Raw genomic sequence first — 27,996 nt, forward strand, 5'->3', positions numbered from 1 at the left:
TTTGTCAATTTATTTATTGTAAATTACATAAAAGTACTTACCTTTCGAGCTTGTCCATTCCATGTCACTTTATGCCAGGTCGTTTTAGAATAAGCACGTAGAATGATGAATTACAAATTGACGGTGTAAAATATAGGTTGTTGGGGGTAACAAAACGTGAGACAACAAAATACAACGTTCGAGCCTTACTTTTATTTTGAAACACCAAAGTTTTCCGACGTCCAATGTCAGCAGCGCATAAACCAATTGCAAAATGACCGTTGATTATTTATTATTATCGTCGATTCGTTAAGCATTCCCGCGACGGCGAACTTACCCTTTCGCATTCGTCGATTCGCGTATCAACGATTCAAATTTCATTCACGCCGAGTGTATAAATACCGTCAGAAAATAGAAGCCCTTTCCAGATTCACAAACTCATCGTTATTATATTTATCTAAGTTTTCGATTATCTACACAACAGACTGCACATTTATTATTAAAAAAAGCTTTACAAATTCTCGATTTTCTGTCATATTATTGTTTCATTATCGTAAGAGATTAATAAATAAATGAATGCACAAGATGAACAGATGGTGAGGCAATATCGACATATAGATCTTCCTGAAGTAGAAGAAAACCATTTAATAATGACCATTAATGAATAAAAACCATTTGTCACGCGAGAAATTGTCGGGAAGCGTGGCAAAGAAATTGATTTTTCTAAAAAGGGAATCTCCTTTTAAAAATAAATGTCTGCTGTGGCGGCAATCAGTGAGCGACTCGGCTGCTCATAGTATCCTATGCATATATTGAGCTCATGCTAACACCGACCGTCAAGTGATTGTCTTGTACAATATTGGCAGTTAACGGACGATGTCGCGTCATGGGGATAATAAACGTGAACGTGTCAATAAAAATTGCACGATGTATAATGCCAATAATGTTGATTCACTAGCAATTTACTTTCTGACGGTAGTTTTACAGGGGTAACGCGAATCTCGGGCGAATCTCTACCGGTTGATCCGCGAAACGCGAATCTAAAGCGACGCGTACATTGACAACATCCATTGATCTAAAAATGTCTTTGACACTTGGGAGTAGGAAAGGAAAGTAGGAAGAATTTGGAGCACCGAGGACTCCGTTTTATTATCTTGTTCTCATTCTCTCTCTCCCTGTCTCTCGCTCTCGCATTCTCTCAATCGCTTTCATTCTTTCTCTCTTCGCTTCTGAAAGCGTGCGCGCGCGCTACCATACATCTTCTCTACCGTAGTGTCTCTCACACTCGCGCATTCTCTCTACATTCTTGTCTTCTTATTCTTTTCTCTTTTTTTTGGCACAAAGTCATCTGGCACTAAGTAGCTTAGCGATGACCAGTAGTGGATGCCTTCTTCACCGCGGCCACAATATCGGTATGAAGAAGAACATCGATAGGATGTGAGACAAGCTGCTACCGTTCCCGAAGAGGCTCACGACGCCGTTGTTGGCACCGGAACTTTGAGCGGCTTCGGCTAGTCCTATAAAACAGCACATTCTTTCGTTGAGAAAAGGAAGGATCGCTCCGGAGTTTGGTTGCTCAAGGGAGAGGGAGCCCGATAGTGCGAGCGGCCTGACTAATGACAATTCTGATGATAATGAAGTCGATGAATTACACGCTTGTAAACTTGGTCTGCTCTACTTACCACCAATGATGGACACGTGATCTTTCCCGCGCGATGTTCTGTCGAAGCCGATTTTGATCTCTGAAAGCATACAGACTGCCGATGTAGATCCCGAGAGAAGCACGTGTGGCGAAAGGAACAAAGTTATACTTACCGTATAATCTCAAAGTTCCATCCGCCCTGCCTAGACTATTCGTTGAGACGCATTTGTAGCTACCGACGTCTTTCTCCGTGAATTTTTTGATTAAGAGCCACATCAGGACCGTGTACCCCGTACGCTCCTCCCGCACGCTGTATTTCGGTCTGCGCATCATACGAACGACGGGTCTCAGCATGTTTCGCGAGCAGAACTCGTTCGGCAGGAAGTAAGAAGAACTCTTTTTCTCCAAGGAAGAGCGCACGCAACCGTCTCGCCCCCTCCCCTCCCCTTTCAATGCTGCTCTCCGTACAGCGCAGAGAAGTTGCGGAAAAATTGCAGGAAAATTGTGTTTGCGATACGCTGCAACGCATGTGCAAATACGTTATGTATGGTCGCTACGCTACTCGTTCGAGTCTCGCAATTTCATATTTCTATGACGTGCCGGCGATTTGCAAGATCGCGCGGCTGTTGCCGCGAAGCAGGAGTTCCTCCGCGCTGTACGGATCCAGTTGTTGGTCCGCGTTGTCGCTCGCTCTCACACGATATTTAATTTGCGAAAATTGTCAATTGCAAAAATTGTGAATGATAGTGGCAGAGATAGCTCACCCCTCCAGTAACATCTCGTCCTCGGTGCCTCGTTGATTTTTCACCCAATAATTAATCGTGTTCGGGAACGCCTCGACGTAGCACTCCAACTGCACGTCCGTACCCAGAGGAGCGCCCAGTAACTGGTTGGGCGCTTTTACGACGGGTGCGACTATGGAAATAAAGCAAGTCTAGAGAAAAACGCGAGTGCGCGAGTGCACACACAGGGACAGTTTCAAAAATAGACGCGCCCTTACGGAAGCGAAAGAAAAACAGTGGAAATTGGATTTTTATTAGATTCTAGTTTTATTTTCACGTGCGTTTCTATCGAACGAATTAAGGTTTTATTTTTCGTGCCGTTGGCGCGTCGTACTTTTCGAAACACCCTCCGCGGGTGCGCGGGTGATTTTCTCTCTCCCTTTTATTTTATTTTCTTCTTCTATTTTTTGTTTGTTCACGGTAACTTCCACGCCGATTACGCGATTGTATTTTTTTCGGCTCGGCGAATTACTCTCCGCGACTCTAATTAGCGAATCGAGTCCGGATTGTGTCGGACCGGGCGGGGGAAGGAGGGGTATGGGGTGAGGTGGCGGGGTGGGGGGGGGGGGGGTTCGAGCGAATCGAGCTTACAATTCACAGCGAGTGTCACCCGTTTGCTAACCGCTGGTGGCACGTCGTTGCTGGCGATGCAGAGATACGCCCCCATTTGCCGCCTCTCGACACGGTGGAAATGCAGCAGCGAGCCGTTGTAGTGGTTGTGCTTCTCGTAAGTGGTACCACCTGCGTACACGAGAGAACATTTTACCGTGTCGGGCTGTCCGGAAAAACGATCGATCGCGATTCAGTTCTTGGCTTTCTGTTCGCCCGAATAGGAACAACGGGGTCCGATTGCATCGCGCTCCGATTATCCCACTTCTTGATTACAGTGACGACAGCGCGGTTCGGAAGCTCAGCCGGATTGGAGACGTAAGTACGAAAGAGAGAAAGAGAGAGATAGGAAGAGCGAGGGATTCCGAAGAACGATAATATACGGAAATTTAATCCTTCCTTGGTTGGATCAGTGTGGTGGCCAAACGAAGTTCGCCGAGTTCTCCTGCAGGAGAAGCACCGACATATCGACGCGCGTCGACGTCGAAGATAAGCACCGTTCAGTCCCGGAAATAGTTGGCTCCGAGCTACGGTTGCACAGCGCGGATTCGGGGACAGCTAGTCACATCGCACACAGAGACACATAGTTACGCCGACCAGTTTTGCTAACTTGAGAGACTCGCGACTGTGAATACGAGCGTATGCACCAATTTACGCGTTACATCTCGATCCCTGCAGTAGATAGCAGCGCTCTGAGATACTATCAAGAAGAGTTCCGGTTGCATGTTCCGTTTTCTCATTTTACCCATCTTCGAGGCCAGTTCACAAAGAGAAACTTGTCTTGGCGAGCTTACTCGTTACATCCACTCGTCTACGTTCTTACACTCAATCTACGTATCCGCGAGGGACACGAGTTCGAAAAGTTCTCTTGACTTTTCGCTCTCTCTCTCTCTTTCTCTCTCTGTTTATACATTTCTCTCTTTCTTTTACAAGCCACTTTCTCTGTATCTTGTCTGATCATCGGGATTGCGTGACCGTTGCTGTCATTCTCGCGACTGGTATATAAAGAGTGACCGCAAAAATTGCCTATTTTTGGTCCCGCGATATTGGAATTGAATTGTGTGCCAAATGGTACCTTATGATAAGACATCAATCACCAAAAAGTTTTAAGTTGAGGTGAGAATTAGTTTCAGAGATATGGAGGGTCAAAGTAGTCAAAATTCATTAACGCGTCAGCTCATAACGCCTTAAAAGACGAATGTTTATGTCAATCTAATAATTTAAAACTTCGTATCCAGAGATTTTGCTGATTGTTGACAACGAATTTTAAGTCAGATGTTAAAAATTCAAAATGGCTGATTAAATATGGCGAATAATATATATAAAAAATTCATGACTCAAAGTTACAAAATCGATTTTCGAATCCTAACGAATTTTTAAATTGTTGAATATTTTATATTAATTATATTAATTTATTATTATATTAATTAATTATAATTATTTTCAATTATATTAATGAATTATATTAATTTCATAATTACTCTTGTTTTATTATTATTGTAATAATTTCGATGATGCATCAGTTATAGCTCGGGAAAGAAAGAAACAGAGGATGTCTGTGCCGGTGATGTCAGACTATAGCCGTGACTAGCACGCAACGTTTTTCAATATAATAATTAGTTATTTTCAGAACCTCTTTTCTGATAAGTAAAGTTCGGATCATAGAGATATAAGAATAGAGTGCGTGAGCGAGCTGAAAAAACAATATAGCAATAGAAAAAGAAAGCTGCAAAAAGACCCCTTTGTCTTTGCACATGTGCAGATATGGGAAGACTGCGTATCTCTGCAAAGGCGCATGCGCAACTGAGAAGGACAGACGGGCCTACATGCGGCATTCCTTTTCTATTCCTCTATCGCAACCGCTTACGCGTTAGCATTTTGAATTTTTAAAATCTGACTTGGAATTCGTTGTCAACAATCAGCAAAACCTGGATACAAAGTTTTAAATTATTAGATTGACATAAACATTCGTCTTTTAAGGCGTTATGAGCTGACGCGTTAATGAATTTTGACTACTTTGACCCTCCATATCTCTGAAACTAATTCTCACCTCAACTTAAAACTTTTTGGTAATTGATGTCTTATCATAAGGTACCATTTGGCACACAATTCAATTCCAATATCGCGGGACCAAAAATAGGCGAAAAAACCACTGATTTTGCGGTCACTCTTTGACATTTCGGATTTTACATTGATTTTCTGCCAACAAAAGTTCGTGAAAATTTCGCATATAAACCGAGAACAAAATAAGGAAGCCTCGCTTTGCGTATTCGCGTATAGCAATAATCGTATCGAGAATGAAACAACTTGTCGCAAACTTGTACGGGATGGCGCGACTTCGTAATCTCATCTTCCGACGTGAGACGGTCGATAGCGAGGCGGCAATAGCAATCGAGAAAGGATTCGTTCGCACTTCCGGTCCGTGAGGCGAAAAATAAGCAACAGCGTGAACGTGTCCCGATCAGGGATCCGCGATACGGCAACTGCCGTGTTGATGATATCCGATTATCGCGCTATCGATCATCGCGTCGCATTACGCCAGCGCGTAAAGCATCTTCTCAGTAATAATACAGTCAGCACTCCGTTCGTTCGCCGTTAACGCGCGATCACGTCGTTGATGGGCAATAAGACGGGGCGAAAAATTGAAACTTCAAATTGATCGACAGCCGCTCCCTACCGATCGACGCGGTCCTTATGACGATGGGCTCCCCGTCCTCCCTCTTCCAAGACACCCTCGGCGGCGGACGTCCCGTCGCCCGGCAGCTCAGGGTCGCGTTGTCGCCCTCCGCTACTGCCAGATCCGCGCTGGTATCACCCCCGTAAACGATGTCGGGCGGCACTGCGGGACAAACGGTCGTACCAGTAAATGCGTAACGGTCATCCCTATACGAAGGGAGATCCACCCTCGATCTTATGAAAATCATTACGAGTGAAATCGGCACTTGGCTGTATCGTCGTCTTCGGAAGGACGAGCGTCCTCTCGGGGAGCATTTGCGATAAAGACGAACGGGGACCGAGGATGGGAGACACAACTTATACGAAATGTTCGAGATGGGAGAGATAATATTACGGGGAGAGACTTTTTCGCTTGAGTGTCGTTGCTCCGTCTAGTCGGCGAACTCAAAGGCTTCGTGGGGGTTTCACTTATTCCTCCTCGCATTCCTATTTACATGTTCTCTCTTCACGAGCGTTTAAGTAACGCTCGTGTCATGCATTATTCTTCAGCAGTAGTTTGCAACGTCATCTTTGACGTTCAGACGGCTACGTTTAGGAACGATTTCATGCGAGGGAGCACAGCAGGAAATGCATGTGGAGAACGAACGCACACACGCGTGTGTAATGCGTAGAATGTTCAATAAGCAGTGATTTCATTACTGATTATAATGCCATGTACTGTATATTAAATTAATCCGGTATTGCGCAGAATATCTTTAGCAATTCAGCAGTGCAGTGCCTTCAGCGGTGTAACAACAAATAATCAATCGGAGAATTAAGTAATTAATCATACGTTTGCCGATTGCATTTTTGTATTTTTTATTGAATAAACACACAAAGAAAAACGAGATTGAAAAATTCAGACTTTTATTATACTCGGAACTGAATAATTGCGCAGTTAATCAAGTATTGCGCACTGCCCGCAGCGCCACGGCGCACGGCGGTGAAGCTGCTTATATGCACATGACACACGATAGAAGATAAGAGATAACACTTACCTTGTATGTCGAGACAACCCAGCTGGGATATCATGGGGCTGGTGTTGATCTGGCACATGTAGCAATCTCTGTCGGACTCCTTCAGCTGGCGGATATGCAGACTCCACGTTCCATTCACAACTTCCTCCGTGGCCTGGCTGCTCCCGGTCACCCCAAAGGTGCCAGCGGCCGCACTGCCGGACCCGGAACTTCCGCCGCTCTCGTACGAGACCGAGATACGTGCATTATGCGTCACGATTCTGGTGTGAATCGAGAGGATCGTCTGGTCCGAGGCGCGCAGCCAGCCAACCTGGAAGGTCCCCCAAACACGATGTAACGCGAATGCAGCTGTCGTTCCAACGGATAACATTGATCAAGCGAGTATTGATCGATGATCGGTTATCGTGCACCGGTTGGACGAACACGTCCTTCATGAGCGATCAAACACGCCGGGAAACGTGGACGGTGATTACGGAAAATAGTTACGCATTAATCAAGAAGATGAGACCAGCCCAAGTTGGACTTGAGTTGGTACAAGGCGTTGGCGAGCGGAAGCGATCTTTCGACTCGTGTTTCGTAGCTTCCCGGGCTTCGAGACGAGTTTCGCGAACAAAGGCGATTCGATCTACCCGCGATTTGTCTCACTTCCGCCAGCTATAGAGACACGCGACGCGATATGAAGATTAAGCGCGCGTTGAGGCACAAAAAGGCAGGTATTTTTACGGGGAATTTTTCACTCGCGGCAATTCAATTTCGCCCGCGTGGCACGTCTCCAGCGAGGGCGCGCTACGTGACTCTACTGTTCGCGATATCAAGGATGGTCGACATTTGTTACGTTCGATCTTGTCTTGTCATCGTTGTTTGCTAGCTTGTGCCCGCTTTCTGCCGTTCTGACAAACCCGATCGAAACTGGCGACAAGTTTATTCTCAACGTTTCAGCGTGTTTTAATTCGGTTTCATATCGATTAAATCGCGAACAGGTCGAATTCACGAGGAGCGTCACGAAAGGAAGTACGAAAAGGGCAAACGATCGTAAAAAGACGACTCGTTGGTATTCCACACGCAAACAGTTGGAATCCCATTATAAACCGAAGCACCGTCAGCCGCTGGTGAACGCGTACGAATTTAATCGCACAGTCCATTCGCATTTACGTGCTGCTGTTCCTGGTGTCATTACCTTGTACTTGCGAATGCTGATGTTGTGGACGCTGCAAGAGAAAACAACCTCGCGGCCAATCGCGGCAGTTTGATTCCCAACCGGCGCTACGAAAACCGGACCCGTGGCAGTGTTCGTCAAATCTGGAACATGTATCGCTCGTGTGAAACCGCTGGAAATCCATTTGATTCTATTTTATGAGCGGAAATGGGTCATCGTGAATCATTCATTAAGTTATACTCAAAAGAGTTTTTGATATATCTGGAACAATGCGAAATGATCAGCAGGTTCCGGTTCACGCTTAACAATAAGTAATGATTCGACGCCGTCATCTACTATTTTGAACACATCCACCGACCGACGGAAGTTCGAGATTAATGGAAAAATATTGAAGGACGGAAATACTACCATTACCCCATTTATTATGGTGACAGTGAAATTTCCTTTGAAAATATCTCGGTGTGCCGTGTCACCGGGACGATAATAAGTGCATGTCGCAAAGTTTCTTAAGCACTATCAAGGGTAGCTAATTATCGCTGCTTATTCACGCCTGTTGGCGGCTTACGACGTCCCTAAACAGATAATGTCAAGTGGCGCCAAGTTGCGGGAAACTTGGTCGAGGCGCCCCGGAACTTGGAGAACGGCTCCGTACGTGAAATTCTTGTTTGAGATACGAGGTAGTCTTTTTATTTGACACCGCGGCATGTATATATACGTGACGTAGCACGAATACTCGATAAATAAGCATTCACGTTTATGCGCGACAGACGTATATATACCTTGTTCCTTAACAAAAGTATTATGACCCAACTCCATCATACCAGGGCGCGCTTTATCGCACCCCGACCCGCAAAGGGTATATACCTCAGCGCGTAAAAACGTAACTCGGAATTTAAAGGGCTGAAAGGCTACTTAAATCTAAGCACGCCGCGCGCACGATCATCCTCATCCCGCCGTCTCTACTTCGCTGGAGATAAGATCAATAAGGCGTCTGCCTTATTTCGCAAACTGTTTCGCGTCTCATTCGCTCACCCTTCCTTGCCGCCCGTTCCCCGTGCCGCTTCCACACACGGCAAGTCTACATCCGACATGGGCAATATCCAAATTGCTTCCACGGATTTAACGTCCCCGAGATGGCACCGCGGGACAAATCGCCGGGGAAATGAAACGAGCTGCCAGATTAGACAGAAGCTGCAGCATCCCCCTCGTAAAAAGAGAAAGAGGCAGACGGCCGCGCGACGTCGCGACGGCCGCGACGCCGATGAACTCGCACTCTTTCGTATCGAGTGAACGACCTAAATTCTCGATGCACACGAAAGGATGGATGAAGTCGGAAGAGAATATGGCGGCAGGGGAGGGAAAAGGGTTTCTCTCATTGCGCTCGCGTTGCTCCGTCCCGTGTTGAGGCGGTTTAATTCCGCTCGAATTTCGCTCATCGCCAGAACGACAGACCAGAGTGACAGTAATAATAGCAGTATGTATTATTATCTATTTCGATCGGGCAGAGCCCGTTACTGAATATTTAACGGCTGTGAGGGTCTTTTAAAGCAGCGGATATAATGGACACCTTCCGCATATTTACGTTCGAGTTCCCGCGGTCGGGACGGACGTGGATGTATCACCGTGGCGAGTTTGAAAATTAAAGTGTACCCTTACCCCATCCGTATTCAAGGCAATCAACGGCCAGACGCTCTTTGCATTTTTATTACGCGTAACTTACTTGGAACGGGACTTTCTTTCCCAACTTTGTGATTTCGTCGAATACGGTCGCGGAGGCGCGGCCCCCGTGCCCTACATATATATTATACATACAGAGCCCCGTATATAGGTACAGCCGTATCCAGAGAGGGATTTTCGACGTGCATTATTTCGGTGCACGCGTCGCGAAATTCGACAAATACGCGGAAGCAAGACGCGCATATCGCGTCGGCGGTGTATATCTCGCTTGATAGTGGTAACTTCCGTGTGGTAGCTCCGCGAAAGGCGCGAAAATGCAGGAACTAGAGTAATAACATGCTGCCGTGCCACCAGTGCCTTTTCCGTTAGCACCGCTGACGCCGATAACTCGAGAGAGAAAATAATCAATCATCCTCGACATTCTGCAATTTTCTCGCGCGCGTTTCCCGTTCCTCTCCTCCTCTCTTCTGCCGTCTCGCTCTATTTTCTTTCTTACATCATTTCTTATCGCGAGTATCTCAAAGTAAAGTCAAGCCGCGGAATCAATACGGTCACCTCGTACAGCGCGCGCAATCATTTTCTCACCCCAAACGTCAAGCGGCATGAGATCAAATCTCGAGCGTAACGTGTGCAGTATCCTCGATAAATACATATTGATACAAGAGGATTACGTGGAGGGTGAATTCGTACTCTCGATGCGTCCCTTCTGGAAGGCGCGCGATGACCAGTCCCGGAGAAAGAAAATCCTCTTTCGGTAATTTCTTATTTTCTACCTCGATCGATCTGTTCGCTTCTGCTCGTGGTATGGCACGGTACCGGCCGCGGCGGTGCTCCCGCGGAAATCGCATGCTTATAAATCCGGAATGTACGTGTCTCCCGCGTGGAAACGAGAGAGGCATGAAAGTATAAATGCCGTCTCTCACAGCGTACGTCGCGTACGTCCAAAGTCGCGGTGCACGGTTCTTCCCTCGGCTCGGTTCCCGACACGCGTGTAGAATTAACGACAGCGTTCGCGGGGAGGTTGGCAGTTGAATTAATTATTAAAGACCTGCCGGCAAATTAAATCTTGATGTAACGATGCAAGCGGGACGCTATAACTTTGCAGACGAATGTTCGAACGCGCGACGAGAATACAGAAAGAAATGCTCGAGAAAAGAACGTTACTTGTTGTAAATCGTTGAATGCAAGAAGAAATGCTCGAGAAAAGAATGTCACTTGTTGTAAATCGCTGAGAGGTATATACGCGATAGAACTCGTGCAACACGTAACGGAAGTTATTATTAAATGTCGCACGCTGGTTTCCGAGCTAATGAAGGACGCAAGAACTATAAATCTTTCGCGTGTTTCGGTTTCGGTCGATGAGTATGTATGTATGTATGTGTGTATGATGTATGTATGTATATATGTATGAGCGTTCAAGTACGCGCGTATAAACTTCTCATGAAACTTCAGACATCTCAGGAATATTCCAATCTCCGAGTACACCGCGCGAAGGCAGACAGCTCTAAATATGAAATTCTCTTAAGCGGGATCGGCACGCGAGAGGATCGCTCTTCGGTTATATACCCATAGCAAATTTTTACTTTCGCTCGTGTGAGCATGTATTCAAGCACGTATGAGATGATCCGTTATTGGTATGCCAGATAAAAGGTAATCCCATGTATCAAAATCAGTGAAAAATGTGCAATAAAATTCGTACGCATGACACTTGATTCTCGGAAATTGAATTTGAGAATTGGGAAACCGATAATATTCCGTTTCCGAGTCAAACTCGTAATTTTCAACGACACTGTGCTTGCAAATCGACGAACTTTAGTCACTAGCCGTTTAGCTATCATAATCCAAATCACGCAATGATTTATTTTAAAAAATTGAGATTATATATACGATTTAATGTTTCTCAGCATCAAGTTAGTTTCTTGAAGTCAAGTTAATCAAGTTTCTAACTGTCTTACAAGTAACCAGATTTTCCAACGCGACTTTAATAATCTTTCAAGCATGATATAAGATTTGCGTAAAAAGCAGCAACTAAAAGACAAAAGTGGACAAATTAGTTGAGATAAAGTACTATCATTCAAAGTCGAATTGCGCAGTGATGGTGTTAAAACGTACAGCTATATTGAATAGAAGCGAAATCCACTTCGCGAAATATTATGATCGGTTATGATCGGTTTAGTAACTTGAGGCCATAGCTAATAGCTACGTTTTCGGTGATACTAACAATTGATAGTCATACTCGTAGTTCCTAAACAACGCTATTTCGGCACATAGATATAAGCGGATTGGAGCAGATGACGTGCGCGCGAACAGTTCGATGGAACTTGGATGGGACTTCCGATTATCATGCCAATTCCCGAGCAACTCGGCGACTCCGTTCAGAGATTAGATTCATCTCTCTAGATATAATCTCCGGCGTGCACTCCTCGACAATAAAAAGACGCCCGAGGAGCTGCGCGAATTACGAAAAACTAAAACGAAAAACTCTCCGCGAGAGTTTGAAAACTCGGGAAATCAAACTGCATTCTGGTCGATTCTTTCCCAAGCAATCTCTCTCTTTCTCTCTTCTCTCTCACTGTCTCTGTCTCTGTCTCTGTCTCTCTCTCTATGTTATATCTGCATGCATAAATCCATGCGACGAATTTACGGATAGAGAGAACCACAATTTTTATTTATACAGTAGACCCGCTCACGTATAACACGACGGAAAAATTGCGCCAATGCTTCTACAATGCGGTAAATCAGCCTCGTATACGCGCATCTAACGAAACAAAATAGACCCTTTTGATATGCAACTAAGATAAGAGAAATTTGCAGGCCTTTGTATCTGTAATATATAATTAAAAATTTATGAATATTTTCATATATATGCACACGTATAATCTAGATGTATTACCTGCGCGGCTCGTATTACGCGGGTTCATAAAACGCGGGACATATGTATATCCTCCACGTTATACGAGGTTCTACTGTAATTTGAGTTTCTCGCGAGGCCAGCGAAACTCGCGCTGCGAGTGCGCCTTGACGGAAACTGACATGGCCGAAATGATCAGACAGGAAAATCCCGAGCTAATCGTGCGCACCTCTCCAACGATTGCTCTGTCAGACTGACTGAACGTTAACAACCACTCGTATCTAGGACACCGCAGAGCAGTGTTCGATACCGTACATACACCATCATATGTATCATATGTACACGCGTCGAGTAGCTCGGCTGCGTTCGCAACAGGTTCTCCCCGACGTTCCAAGTTTCTCTGGGTTTCCGTGGGGTGTAGCACGCCCGCCGTAAAACCACCCTCAAAATCGGACAATTATATTCTATTCTCTCTCTCTCTCTCTTGCTCTCTTTTTCTTTTTCTCTCTCTCTGTCTGTGTGCGAGTGATCGATCGAGTATTAATTTATGAGTCGGATGTACAAAAGAGGGGTTCTCAATTGCTGTTACGGAAAACTGACCCTCCGCGGTAGACTGCCGCATTTTCACACGAGGCTTCGTTCGAGGGTTGAGGTCGCGAGGAAAATTGGCACGATCGCGTACGTGGCATGACTTTCAAGCCCGCTCGAGAATCGGAAAATCGTGCGGGAATTTCCTCTTGTATGAAATTTGCGATGATATTAAGTTTTGTAAAACGACTCGTACCCCTGCAGCAATTGGACGTACGAACGATGATACACGAGCTCTGTAAAAATACGGAGTGATCATTTCGACATTGTCCGCCGGAGTATTTCCCGAAGAAAAACTCGCGAAATCCCGGGAACGATGGAGTACGACGAAACGCATCGGAAACTGGAACTTTCAACTAACCGATCTCCTCCGCTCGGTACAGCCGAGAAAAGTTTCGGAGTCGTTCTCTCCCTTGGGCACAACGACAATCGTAAACAAAAAGAACGTGCCGGTAATTGCGGGTCGCGGTTTAGCTCCCGATTGAATTACAAAGCGCGTGACAGCGTCCGCGAGCGAGAGGAGAGGGGAGGAGGAGGAGGAGGAGGAGCGAGAGGGAAGCTACTCTCGATTATTTTCCGCTGGAGATTAGAAATCCAGATACAATCAGCTGCCGATCAGGGGGGCGCCGTTAATGAATTTATCGTTAGCCGCAATCATTAGCAATCAATTTTCGATTATCCGCGGCTTCTCGATTATGCGAGAGCATTAACCGTTTTCCGCGCACCGAATTCGATCGAGCGGAACGAATTAGCAAGCGCGTCAAACCGAATTACACGTCAACGAGAGCTCTTCGCACTTTTAACATAACGTTTAATCACTGCGTGTGTGTGTGTGTGTGTGTGTGTGTGTGTGTGTGTGTGTGTGTGTGTGTATACGTGCGCGCATATGTTTTTCATTTTTCCTCCCTCCTATCGCCTGCCCACCCTCGCCAGGCTGGGATTGAATTTGTATTTTTCGAGTGCGCGCGATGATGGGACAGGCTGGCTAAACGCCGACGAGTGGTTCATTTTACTTGCCCCGCGAACGCGAGCGCGAAGCTACCGTTCCCGCACAAACGCCGATGCAATGTGCTTGCTAACGATGTCGACGTGCATCGGGATCCGTACTTAATTAATCCTCGAATGCCGCCTGGATCGAGCGGGGAGTGGGGAATGAGGGGCGAGGAGGTGGAGGAGGGGGAGGGCGGTAGCGCGAGAAATCAAAGGATGGAGCGCGCTTGTACCGCAAAACTTGTTTATTGAATTGCTACGTCGTACCGCGGTTAAATGCGAGGGGATGTTTAAACTCACGGAAGTGAATTAAGAGTATCGAGTAACCCGCGAAAGTTCCCGAGTTTCAAGAAATTAGCAAAGTTTCAGGCAGATATGCGCGCGCGAAACATAGAATGTACCGGGACAGGAGGGGCGGGGGGAGGGACGGGGGCGGCGGCCGGAGGTGTTCGATGCCGCTAAATAAGTCCGCCTTCGGCCAAATAAAATTTCCCTCCCCTCCTCTCGCCAGCCGCCGCCATTACTACAATTCCAGGTTGTTACACGCTGTCGAAGCTACCCCAACTTGGGCAAAACGTAATATTTTTCGCGCCGGCGATATCGAACACGAACGCACTCTTCCAGCAGCAGGAAATATATCCAACCGGAAAATATCCGCTCGCCAAGTTGCCGACCGGTTTTTAATCCGCGACGGACGTGCGCGCGGCAAGGAAGCAGAAAAGCGAATTTTTCGAAACTCGATTAAGGCGATCCCGGCGCGATGCGCGCATATTATTCCGCGCGCGTGTCGTTCATGGGAGAACTCGGCGAAACACTGTCATTCAACGATCGCGCGGTGGTCGAGGAAGAATACCCCAATCCATTGAACACGAGCGACCGCGTCTGAAAAATCGACTCTCCGCAACAACGTTCAAGTTTCACTGGCGCTGATGATATTTTACACACTCGGGATTTGTACAAGCCATCAATCAAAACATGCGCGTGGCGTCGATGAATTGAATTTTCATCGAAATGTGCAAATGCTCAAAAAGAAAATGTTTCCTTTCCGTCATACGCGACCAAAATTTTATAATATTGTTGGAACTCATTGTCGCGTGCGTATACCTCCCCCGATATGACAGAAATAATACACCTCCCCCCCCTCCACCCCCATATACACATGCACGCACGTATATTTTATCCTTTAATACACAGAATAAAATACACGCGCAAATAAATAATTTGGAGGTAAACGCGTGTGGCAGTACAGAAATCACGCGTATACGCACCACGAGATATCCGTCAAACAGTCGAAACGAAACGAAGAGAAGGGGCACGAGCACGGGGGTGCATTGAAGAATTGAGGGTCTCGACTACTGCAAGTGCACTTTAAGCGCACTTACGATGCACACTTGAGTCGATTTGAGCCGAGCCATATCTATTTACATTTGAGCCGCGGGGTGGATATGTCGAAAAGTGTCGCTCCTTCAATTCCAAACGCTCGAGCATGCACGGCGAGCTCTCCAATACACTCGTCGTCGCGCACGATCTCCCCGCGTCTCCATTCGACAAATCCGATTTAAATGTATGCCGATTATTTAAGGAAATAGTCCGCCTGCTAGATAACCGTCGCTTCTCTATCGGAACAGCCGTCAGAGCTGGCGATTCGAGTGACTTCGAAGAGGAGCGTTACGGATCAAATATTGCACAGAATAGTCTTCTTCTCGGCACGTGCGCTACGTCGGAGAGATAATTTCGCGTGAACAAAATATAGCGAGGACTATAGAAGGGATTTGTCCGTGCACGTGCCGGCAAAATTTTTAGATAGACTGGCAGAACATTATGCACTGTCTTGAGTAACCTTAAGTTGCATCGCAATGCAGATCCACCGACATACGTTATGTCAGTGGCTAAAATAATGTAATATAAAAAATTTATGAGATACAGATAACATGCGTTTCACCTGAGTGAGAAAAATGACAGAAAAAAAGTGTCAAAATTGTAGTAAAAATTGACAAAAATATTTACGAGACCGGCAGGCAGTCAAAATTTTTATTTTCTTAAGCGAGACAGCGAATTTTCATTCATGCGCTGGTACGAGCGCTTTTTAAATTCATCAATTCATCAATTTATGATAAAGCGCCAGTGAGAGTCACACTTAATATAGAGAAAAGATACGACGTGCTTTTTAACCGTTAAATTCGAAACTACCTTCATTCTCTGGGAAACAAAATCTCGCATGCAAAAAAGATCAGAAAGATTCATTTCATGTATCTTCGATTTTGTAGTTTCCACTTTTTCAGTGTTTTTCACGTCCAGTCGTACTGTCGATAACGAATCACGCGCACGATCGCGAATCTGAAGGGATGCCGAGGGATGAACGTTTAAGCAGCGAACGCGATATTAAACGCAGAGTAAAACGGGCAGGCAGATTGATTTGATGTGATATCAATACGACTGCCGGTTTGATGTTCTCTAGATATTTGATACAAATGCCCGACTGCGCGAAGCTACAGTCTCTGGCGGTGGCGCGGATTTTAAATCAAAATCGCCCGTCGCCGTGTCAGCTTGCATAAAAAGCGCTTCCACTCGGATCCGCCATGCTCGAGTATGGCACTCGGCGGGTCCATAGCTATATTTCACACTGATTTACGCGAGCGAGATCCTGATAAAGCAGACGGCAAACGTCGTGGCGTGTTGCGAGATCACCCTTGATATTAATCGCGCGAGCAATTCAACGTGATTCGCAATCCACTTCCCGTTTCCTCTGTTTCTTTACTTTCTTCTCGCACGTTATCCAGAGCGCCCTAATTTTTGCAGCGTTCACTGAGGATCGATAAAATTATTTAGAGCGCGTTCTCTTTTAATCCATTTTTAATACGCGACCCGCAATTTAATGCTCGCGTCCACTGTTGACCGTGCAAATATCGCGGTCTCGCCATCGTAAATTTTAACGCGCTACCCTGGCGTAAAAAATTTAAAAAAAGGAGAAAAAAATACTATGCCCCCACGTATAAACTCACGGGACACGGGACAATTCCCCGTCGTCCGTTTTACGCCGCGCCACATCTAAATTAACTTGCGAGAATCGTGCGTGACGGAAAGAAAAAAATCGACGAAAAAACTATCGGATTCTACATCGAATTATCGGTGCAGCGTTCGAGGTTCGAAGGCAATGTGAGAAGAGACGCGGAGCACACGACGACAAGTAAACTCGATTCGCGTGTCCTGTACCATTTCGAACGGCCGCGCATATTACAGCACCGTGTACGACCGTTCATACGAGTGAATATAAAATGCACGACGGCCATCGAACAAAAAGCAAAAGCGTGTACCACGAAAATGCGTGCCATAAAATACGCATTAAAAGGGACGAGAAGTGTATTTGCGTACAATCGCGTGGCGTTCCCGGCCCGAGAAACGGATCTCGTCATCAGGGATAATCGTTCGCCATTTACGATGATTGTTTTTGTTGTTCAAAGACACATCTTTGGACAGGACAGAAGCGGCTTGGCGCGTACAAATGGACATATGCGATACAATTGGGTATTATTATTTACTGGGCGTTTAAAATATCGTCCTCGTAACCGCGTTATATGTAACGATGTAACGATAATGCTTGCTGCATATTGCAAAGCTAAGAATGATATATTTAAGTATACTTAAAGCGGTTTTTGCATTGTTACTTAATCTATATGTGTTCTAATCCATATGTTCTAATCTATATGTGTTCTAACACGAACACATGTTATTTGTAAAACTAAAGCTAACACGAACGAATGTTGTTTTTAAATTAACGAGCAAAATGCATTACATGATTAATACGTTTGCGCCAACCGATAGCGCGACGTCGCGTCGCAACGTTCGTTATTTACGCGAGGATGTTTTAGCCGGCTGGTACTTTGAGAGACAGCGGTCGGTTCTCTGCAACATGGGACTCCAGTCTTTTTACGCTGACTGCACTTAATTACGTTAAAAATAAGTTCGGCCGGAGTAATTAATTTTAGATTCCCGTAAAAGTTTAATCACAAAGTTTCGGCCGTGGCGCGGGAGTATTTGGAAAGTATCTTTTTAAGGGGCTGTAAAGGCCGAGAAGCGACGAGTGAGTTTAAAGATATGGAGGAGTAGATGCCAGCACCTTAATCTTTTCCCTAGGAAAGTTTCTCCCGTCGCAAATCTTCCCCGCGCGCGCGCCGCCGCCACGAACGTGTGTGCAAGCCGTTGTGTCCTCCCTCGGGGAGTGCTACAGGAACGAGCGTGTAAATCACGAGACAGTCGACTTTTTAAACAGTATATTACCCCGGTTTGAAGGGAGAGCGGGAGAATCATCATATTTCACTTGGCGAAGATGCGAGACGCGCGGATATTTGTCAGATCGATCGACGAGCTTCTGATCGCGGAAGATCTGCCCCGTCATCATTATTAATTATTCCGTGATGTCGTGAAAAATCCGCGCGGAGAACGGATAGAAAGGAAAGCAAGCGCGAGCGAAAGAAAGAGAGAGAAAGAGAGGAGAGAAAAGAGGAAGACGAGAGTCATCGCGACCGCTTATCTGAAATTGAACGATTGCGCTGGCGGAACTCATAATTCCGACACACCGGTTATTGATACAGCGGACGCTTCGATATATCAGGAAACGCCGTATAGAAATCCGGCGTGCGCGGAATAGATCGGTAGGCGGAAATAAATTCTTACACGTCCGGACGTGGATTAAGCGACGGGAAGAATTTACATCGCGCGTCGCTGCGCTTTGGTAAATCAAACTTCCCGCGCGCGCGCACGCATTCACCCGCACGCTTATGGATACGCTTGTAGCTATATCGCCGCGACCTTTACGACGTAAGGAGGGAAACGCGGGCATTGCCATGTGCTACTTTCCTATTTGCAAAATGACTCTTCCCGGGACTTTGCGCCCCCGGAATATACACGCCAAGGAAGAACGTGTAGTAGTTTAAGGCTGGCGAGCGTACCATATCATGTCCGTTTCGATCGTTCACCGCTAGATAGCGCTGTTACACGCGACGATCTCCGCAGGCGAGGGACTCATACCCGACAGGACTCATGAAAAGCAAGTTACCGGTGAACTATTACTCTGTTGTTAACGCTTACAAAGCAAAATCAATTATCGCCAAGGGTCAGCGTGCGAGTAACGGCCGGCGCGATCATGTAACGACGTAATAAAGGAAAATCCTCGTTTACTGCACAAATAACTCGCCACATTTAGAGACACCTTAACTTTATGAGCAAAGGAGCGCGTAGAAAAGCGGACGATTAAAGGAAAAACTGCGAAAGAATATCGGGATACTGGCAAGGGATGATGAGGTCGTGTAAGGATACATTACGGGGATCGAAATACACGATCCGGTGCCCGTATACTAAAATACGCGTAGGGTGACTCCCGACTCGGAGGATTTCTCAATTACCAAAATGGAACGTGTGACGAACGGACGTAACGGGGAGCGAAAACAGAGTGACGCCGAGAGTCGAGAGCGACGGCAGCGACGGCGAAGTGACAAGCAGCCCGACGGGATTTTAAGCTCGAGATGTCACGAGAGTTCAGCGAGACGTTTCGAGAGGTCACGAGGAGAGTCCCTTTGTCCCGTAGGACGAACCTTTCCTCTCCATTAACTGGCCTGCACGATGGATCTCAGGAGAGCCCTTAACGTGAAATTAGGCGAGCGCCGATCGACGAGGAGTTATATCTCAGGGTGAAGCGTAATGTACAAACATTTGCTCGCGCACAAGAGACGCGCGGACACGTCGAGCGAAGAGACGCACGAACACAGTTCTCTTTCCATTAACTTGTTCGCGTGGCCGAGTCTTACGGCGTATCGGAGGATCTTCCGGGAGGGAATTAGACGGGTCCTGGTGTAGACATCGAGGGCTTACCGTGGAGCACGAGAGCATCTGATAGGGAGCGACCACCTGTCTCGTATTTCAACTTCTTCCCGGCTTGCCTGCTCACCGTGCTATCCGCCTCGCCACGAAAAGCCCTGCATTTTCGAGCGTTCACCTTTCTTCTCTCTCTCTCTCTCTCTCTCTCTCTCTCTCTCTCTCTCTCCCCCTTATTCTCTCTTTAGGGTGCATCATCTCCCGCTCCATTACGCAAACGCGCAATCGCGAGAAAACAAGCCTCATTATCGTGTCCCGATCACGCTCGTTCCCGGTGAAAGAAACAAGATCACGAGTGAGGATCGGTGGAAGGAGAATTGACGCGTCGGCTAATAGGGCGGTAATAGGAAAATTAATTTGAACGTTGCTGCCGAAGATGAGCCATAATTCAGGCCGCTCCTTCAAACGGTTCGCCAAACTCCCGGGACGCGAAATTAATTTTGCGGTTATTCTCCTTCTCTCTCGATTTCTCACACAGGGCGAACTCCGCCCTCGTGAATACACCTGTAATATAAGTCGCATAATACAAGGGCGGTCGGGCTCCGCACGTACGTACGAACTCCTGAAACATTGACTTTGGGCATTCGTGACTCGTACGATAAAGCGAGAGCAAGCGCACGAGCAAGCGCAAGCAAACGCAAACGTTCCAGACAAGCGGAACGGACACGATCGTTATGTGCGCGTCCCGACGAGACTGTCGTTGGCGCTCGAACGAATTTTTCCCTGGGATCGCTATCGTGATGTAACCCAAATCAGTCGGCGTCGTGATTGTCGCGTCGACGACGCGGACTCGCATCGCAGGGGCGCGCGCGAGGATCGAGAGAGAAGAGCGATGTTGCACGGGGGCGAGACATCACGTCGACCTCCTACATCGAATCGGAAAATTGTGTCGCACGCGAAACCGATTCGAACCAATTTTTTCTTCTCTCCTTTCTCTCTCCTTTTTTTCTCTCTCTCTCTCTCTCACTCTCTCTCTCTCTCTGTTCCGCTCCCAAATATATCCTCGCGCGCGCGAGTGCAATGCGCAGCTTCAAAACGAAAATGTATGTACCGATCGGCGGCCGCTGTTTGTTCGTGACTGCGAAACGAGATTTTTGCGGAAACGGAGAGAAAAATTGCAATCGAGATTTGTGGAGCGTTTCGATTGACGGACTTGGTCTATCTTTTTTTTCTCTCCTTTTTTCCCCTTTTTTTCTATTTTTTTGAACGAGCTACGCGCGGTATGCGGGATCTATAGCGACGTGTAACGACCTCTTGATCGTTACGCTCGCGGGGATATTCGTCAGAGTGACTTCGCTATTCCAAATTAACTCGACTCCTGTCGCGATGGGATTTAAAAAAGATTCATTCTTCGTACACAATCTTCCTTTATAACGATTTTTCGAGAATCGTACCGTCGAAATGAACGCGAGAAGCGATGTTGATTCTCTGCATTGGGGGCAACAGCATGAGATGCACCAAAAAAAGACAAACAGCGAGCGAACTTAAAGCTCTCAACTGTTAATCGTACAAAACCGATACTTTGGTCGCCTGAATTTTGTTAACGAAAATTGACAGCCGCTAACGATGACTCAGTGCGATTATTTCAAGTTAAACGAAACGTCTCTCGCGCGTCACACCACGCGAGTAGCGAGATAAACTGCCCGAGTGCTCGAGCGGGATACTGTTCTCGCTCGTTCTCCTCCCCGCAATGACGAAATAATTTCTCCCGCCGATAAATCCGAATGCGAGCGACAAATTTATCGCGGCGCAACCGCCGCGCGTGGTTACACATTGGCTTGATGTGCCAGCGCGAGCATATAAGAATATATATCTCCGATTACGATGGAGAAATGATACGCCATTCAATTTGCATGCAAAGCGACAAGAACTGCGCCGGAGATAACGGTAATTGTCCTTTATTTCACCGGTATGCCCGCTGACGTTATTGAGCCTGGGCATAATTGGGCATTCAAATAAACTGTAATTACCATAACTTCCACCGTCATAAAATTCCGTATGCGTGTTTACCGTACGGCGCGTAATTGCCCGGGCTTGTCTTTCCCTTCTTCCTTCTCTCCCACTCATCCCCCCTCTCTCTATCTCTCTCTCTCTGTCGCGCGCCCGAGGGATAATGCTGGGCGCCTTCCGGTGTTTGTAAAAAAAATTAACGCTCACCCCCCATCTCGCTGTCTTATTTAGCTAATCTGATTACGTTGATTCACTCTGTCGAAGCTGTAGATCAGTGAAACGTCCGGTTTTGTCAATGCAATTAGGAAGGCGGGGCGCGCGCTGTCCGGCGGGATTTTCACGTCTCTCTCTCTCTCTCTCTCTCTGTCTGTCTCTGTCTCTCTCTCTGTCTCTCTCTCTCTCTCTCTGTCTGTCTGTCTCTCTCTCTCTGTCTCTCTCTCTCGGTGCCATAATGATATTGTAATATTTTATTTCTCCTTTCTTGTTGCGCGCGCTTTCATCGTGATTATTTTGCATTTTGCACGAATGCGTTTCGCGAAAAGCGCGGGGTATATAGCTAATTAATGTTTTGCGGGCATCCCTATGTGGAGGGGTGCGGCGTTAATTATTCCCACCTACAGTTATGATAAATTTATCAACAACCGTACATTATTTAAATCGCGCGCTCAGAATAGCCGCTCGCATTAGGTTGCAAAATGTTGCACTCGGTCCTTCTCGCCGCATAAGTCCTGCAACTTTTCAGGGCATGCATACGTTACCCTCGGACCGCGGAATTATTTATACGACGAAATCCCTAAAACAGTGATGGCGCGTAACCATATTCGCCAGCAATTTAAATAATGCATGAGTCTTAATTCTCCCGTTCGTCGAAAATAAAGACGTCAAAAATATATCTTCGTGTGTCGATATATATATATACATGGCCGTAATTATTTTATTTTATTCCCTGGCGAAAAGAGGAAAGATAAATTGATCGATCGGCCGAGAAAGAGAGGGAGAAAGAGAAACAGAACGAGCGGCCCGAGGGTGCAAGCGATGCGCGCTGACGGAAATAGATCTGGCAGTTGCTTTACGCCAGTTCCGCCGTCGTGTTCCAGCGGTTGCAAAATTCATACCCGGCCGACGGCGTCGAAGTTTTCTTAATAACGGAATCCTGAATTCCGGCTGTTTCCCCGAAGTAGGTCGTGCTCCGTGCGATTTCCTACGTCGTATCTCCATTTCCTGCGCGCGCTCGCGCACCCTCGCGCGCGCGAGAGAGAGTGACTCCCTCGTACTTATCCAACCGGCGCGTCTCGTATCGGAGTTTCTGCTCGAGGACATAATTTCAAAATAGAAGTTGCATATCCTTAACGCGTACTCCGAAGAAATCGAGTTTTAATAAGACGACGCTCGACGACGCTCGATGACGCGACGTTTATCGACCGCAAATGTTCAATTTGTTTCGATCCGCTTGGTGAACCCGCGAGTTTGCCATCCGAGTAGGAAGTCCACGTGTCAGGAGGTAAAAAGTGATGCGCATAACACTCTGCGAGAAGTTCTCTCGTACGTCGAGACGACGGGCTCAAGAGAAAAAAGAACGTGTCCTCCCCGCTGCTCCAAGAATGGGGCTGCGTGCGAGTCTGCGTGGCCTGATGAATGAAATCATGCAACGAGGCTTGCGCGAATCGTCCCGGGAATCCAAGGAATCCTCTCGACTGTTGGATGGAACATTCGCCGGGACATTTCAATTTCGCGAGCGAATCGCGTTCCTACGTTTAAGAAAAATCATATGAAGACAAAGAAAAAAATGTCGCTGCGAGCGTGCGCTGGGATTGACATTAATACGGGATGTGGGATGACATATCTGGCAATATCAAAAACTTTACACGTTTAATTAAATATATGGTATTTAAATATGCATAATATACAAACTATTGTATTGTGTATATTATTATAAAAGCGTTATTTAATCGCTTGTTCATTTAATGACATTAACTCAATTAATTACATATTATTACGTATAATAGACTGTGCGATTTAATTACGAGTCGTGTAAAGTAATAACAACATTAATTTAACAAACGCGAGCATGTAACGCAGTGTAACATTTTTTTACATTTTTCCTCGTTCAAAGACCCGCAATCCCGTTTGGTAAAACACCATTAATCCGCATTAGAGACATTAAACAATTATTAAACAATTTGTTATTTTTTCCATTTTTCTCGGTTGAGCGATTCCTGATGTCTTCACTAATGACTATACGCGAAACGTGACAGTGATTTAAATAAAAATGTCCACCACAGCGGAGTATTATGCTCGTATGTAAGTGCACGTGCCACGTGCGATAATCGATACACTAGAAACCCCGTCCATTTCATGAACGGTACCTAAAAATTTGGAAAATCGCATATTTTCGGCAATATCGTCGCTTTTAAATCCATTTGGCCGCAGGTGTGTTGACAAAGTATGACCGAAAAATTTTTTAAATCAACACGATCATACCATATTTGCTGTATTTGTAAATTCCGTATAACTATATGAAATGTAATAAAGGAAAAATGAAAAAATTGATGATTAAATTTTTGATTAAATTTTAAAATTTCGACTGAATAAATTTAAAAAAAAAACAAGAGAGAAAAATAGAGAGAAAAATTTTTGAAGCTTGCCGCCATCACTAGGTGGAGGGCGGAAGTGGGGGACCGAAAAAGATGAGTGCCCGAGCTACACGAGATGCACTTAGGCGGAACCATGGTATACGCCTTTTATACCGGTAAAAAGTGCAACTACGAAGAATGACTTTTTGCCGGGGGAAAGGTTAAACGCCGAAGAGTCAAATGATTGCCCCGGAGTGAGATGGGACGGGCGGTGAGGCTAAGAGGGAGAGGAAGAGTTCATCGTTTTCTTGTCGCATGTAGGTTGACCTTATACGTGTTTAAACGGTTCGTTAAGTTGATCCTGCTGGTTAGATTTTCATTTAATTTAACGTCGGCGCCGTTTTTCAGCCTCATCCCTCCTGTCACTTCCTTCCTTTGGCTCCCCTCCTCTATATCCTACTTCCATCTCACAATCAGCCCCTTGCCCCCTCCCCTTTGATCCCGCGATGTCCCGGCCGCCGGAGCTAACGAGCGCGTGTTTGGAATTTTGATAAATTTCGCGCTTTCGAGAAATTTCGCGTTCTCGTTTACGGCACCGCAGCAAACAATGCAAATGTCATTATTCATCCGTCACACGCTTTAATGGCTTTACACAAAAAGTCATTCTTTCCCTCCTCTTCCATCTCCTCCCCCACCCGCTAACCCTCCGGCCGTTGCAATCCTAAATATGTATTATATTTTGCACAATACACATTTTGCATGGGCGCGTCTGAGACGGGCGGATGTTCCTCGCGCGTTTCGAACTCGTCGTCGCGATTAACGTTGCATGTACACACATGCGTTGATGCAACGTCACCGCGAGATCACGTGTGCGTCGACGAATCTGGCGAGGGATAATCCCGCGGGGCAGGGATAAGGCAATTTGTTGTACTCCAGCTGTGGATAAAAAGAACCAGAAAAATTCAAGGAACGAAAGAAGGTGCAGAAATCGTGACAGAGTGAGCGAGGGAGTGTTTGTTCAATTTCGCTCACTCGCGAAAAGTGTCGAGCGACGCTTACCAATGACACGTCAAAAATTGATTTGCATGTGTCTTGTTATTATCAACGAGCGTCATTACACGCACTTTACGCCGAAAAACGCGCAAACCGTCGCCGAAAATAATGAGAGCTTAGAGTGGCTTGGCAGAATGCTCGAAAGAGAAAAAGGAGCGGCGTTGCCGGCGGAATGACCTCCGGGAGGCGACCTTTACCGCGAAATCTACTTACGATAGACTTAACGACTTCGGCCGCGGTTAAGGCTATACACCGCGCAATTAATTCTCCAAGTTCCGCCGGTCCTGGCAAATCGATGCAAATCCTTGAACAAAATCTCTTACGACGCGTCGCTCCGTAATAACTTCACCCCCCGACACCGGATTTGCCTATCCAAACTCCCATTAAAAGCGCGAACACGTCGACGCGGATGACCCGCGCCATGGTGACAATTTCGATCGTCTCGACGCGACGGCGAAAAATAATCGAGTTCACCATGGGAAGTTTCAAGTGCGACTGCCCCGCGATGATCGTAATAATCAACTACGTGATCCCCGTATGGCAGAGGGATGTTCCAGCCAGAGCCAGAATAATACGGAAATATTTATGCCGATGCATTATGTCAATATATGCGCTGTATGGGGTATCTCGGATGTCGGAGGTCGAATATCGGCGTTTGTAATGGGAGGGCTTTTCGTCCAAAATACGCACGTTAATCCAATCGCAAGCATGATTCTGACCAATCCCGCGGTCAGTTGAACCACTGAATGTAGAGAACTTGCCCTTTCAATATGGTTTCGATGTTCGAAAATCCTCCTTTTCAAGCCTCTCCCCTTGGGTCTATCCGGCATATGAAGCGTTACAACGACGGAGCGATCTTATACAGCACATTGCTGCGGGGAAAAATGTGCCAAAGAACCTTTTATGCGCTTTAATGAGCTCTTTTCCGACTTACTCTGGCTCACGTAGAATAATCCGAAGTGAGAATCATTGACGGAGGACTCGAGTTGTCCCGAGTTGGATTTAACGCGAGGAACAGTGAGAGAACTTTCATTCGCTCGAATTACCACGACTGCATAATTGGTACAGAAATTACGATGGAAGAAAAATGTCTGCAATTTCTACGCAATTGTGCGCGAATCTGTCACGTGGTTCCGCAAGAACGACACGGAAGGGAAGAAAGCGCGAGCTAAAAAAAAGTTCCATCGCTCTGCGGCGTTGTAAGAGTTCTCGCAGCGGGATTTTCCTTTCGAACACTCTGAAAATCGCGGAACAACAGAAAGAGAGAAGCAAGTGGAAGCGATGAAGCGGACGAAACGAGGTTTACTTGGATGAAACGAGAAGAGCTCGGTGCCTCGGAACATGTCGCCGCCAGGACAGCTTTTCTTCGGTGAGACGAAAATACGCGAGTCAGCGAAGAGAGGACGAAGAAACGGCAGCGAATCCAAGCGGGCAAACGGCAATAAAATTCATCTCGAGAGCTTTTCGCGCGAAACCACGTCTACTTTCGTTCACGTCAGAAATTTTCGTGCAAATGCGGAGAAACAAAGTTTCAAATCCGAAACGTCGCTCGCGCGCAAATCGCTACCGCGAGTTCCTCCCAGGACACGATGAGATTCAATAAGAAACGTACATCGCATGACTTTTACATGACTTTGCACGCGCCGTCTTTCTCTCTTACCGTCGTCTCGCATTCAACAGCTTTTTTCTTTTTTTTTACCTCTCGTATTACGAGTCGCGGAGAGACGCCGCGACTATATAAACTACTAGAAAAATGCACCAACGTGGAGATAAGCGAGCGCTCGCGCCGCAAGATGCACGAATCGTCCGCGTATTAAACGAACCAAGGCCAAAAAGGGTACTCGGCTCGTTCAGGGAGCGAAAAGAGACTCGCGTGCCACGCACGAGAGTCCCTTTTGATGACTTTACCTTGATGAAGCGCGGAGCGCGAGACACCGTGCACGACGCCGTCGAGGCCCACGAATATGAGAAGCAGTGCCAGGGCTGCGAACATCGGGACCGTCCTGGTACGCGCGGCATTTGCACCGCGGGCCTGCTGCGTCATTCCTGTTCGCCGGACTCGCACTCGCACGACGCCGATTTCCGATCTCGCGCTTCTCCCGGGTGCAATGTCCTATATCACCCGCGATCGCTCTCTCGCCCTCGCGATTGGTCCACGATTAGCGCAGCTGGTGTCGCCTGGAGCGCCTTCCGCGCGCCTGGCACGTGCTCCGAGCAGCTCCCGGCCGAGCGCCTCCGCTCATCTCCGTGCGTTCGTGAGCGGAGAAGCGCGAGACGGTTTCCCGGAGCCGACGACACCGTCGCGGAACGTGTCACGCCGGGGGAGCGAGTCGCCGGCGCGCATTCGGGCGAATCTCAAGGTCACGAACGCGTCGTGCAGTTGGGGTGAACCCGGCGGCGGAAGACGACGTGGACGGCGGCAACGATGACGATGACGACCACGACGATGACGACGATGACGACGACAACGACGACGACGATTCTCTCGATACGGACGAAGCAAGAGACGAAGCTCTCCCGCACCCCTTCTCTCCCGAGGCCTGGTCCTGGTCCCTCTGTCCCGGGCCGTAGACTGCTGCCTGG

At 46.9% G+C, this 27,996-nt stretch overlaps 1 protein-coding gene across 1 annotated transcript; it reads right to left on the reverse strand.

Moving 5' to 3' along the window:
* Window positions 1-170: 170 nt before the first annotated feature.
* On the reverse strand, window positions 171-27,996 carry LOC105282639 (lachesin). Its single transcript, XM_011344777.3, has 9 exons — window positions 27,322-27,996; window positions 7,882-8,003; window positions 6,726-7,014; window positions 5,690-5,851; window positions 2,995-3,144; window positions 2,386-2,536; window positions 1,795-1,943; window positions 1,662-1,721; window positions 171-1,496 (listed from the first exon to the last, which is right to left on the reverse strand). The coding sequence occupies exons 1-9, from the start codon at window positions 27,455-27,457 to the stop codon at window positions 1,372-1,374; spliced, it is 1,344 nt and encodes a 447-aa protein (XP_011343079.1). The 5' UTR covers window positions 27,458-27,996; the 3' UTR covers window positions 171-1,371.

Source organism: Ooceraea biroi, chromosome 4 (genome assembly GCF_003672135.1).
Source record: "Ooceraea biroi isolate clonal line C1 chromosome 4, Obir_v5.4, whole genome shotgun sequence".
NCBI classification, from domain to species: domain Eukaryota; kingdom Metazoa; phylum Arthropoda; class Insecta; order Hymenoptera; family Formicidae; genus Ooceraea; species Ooceraea biroi.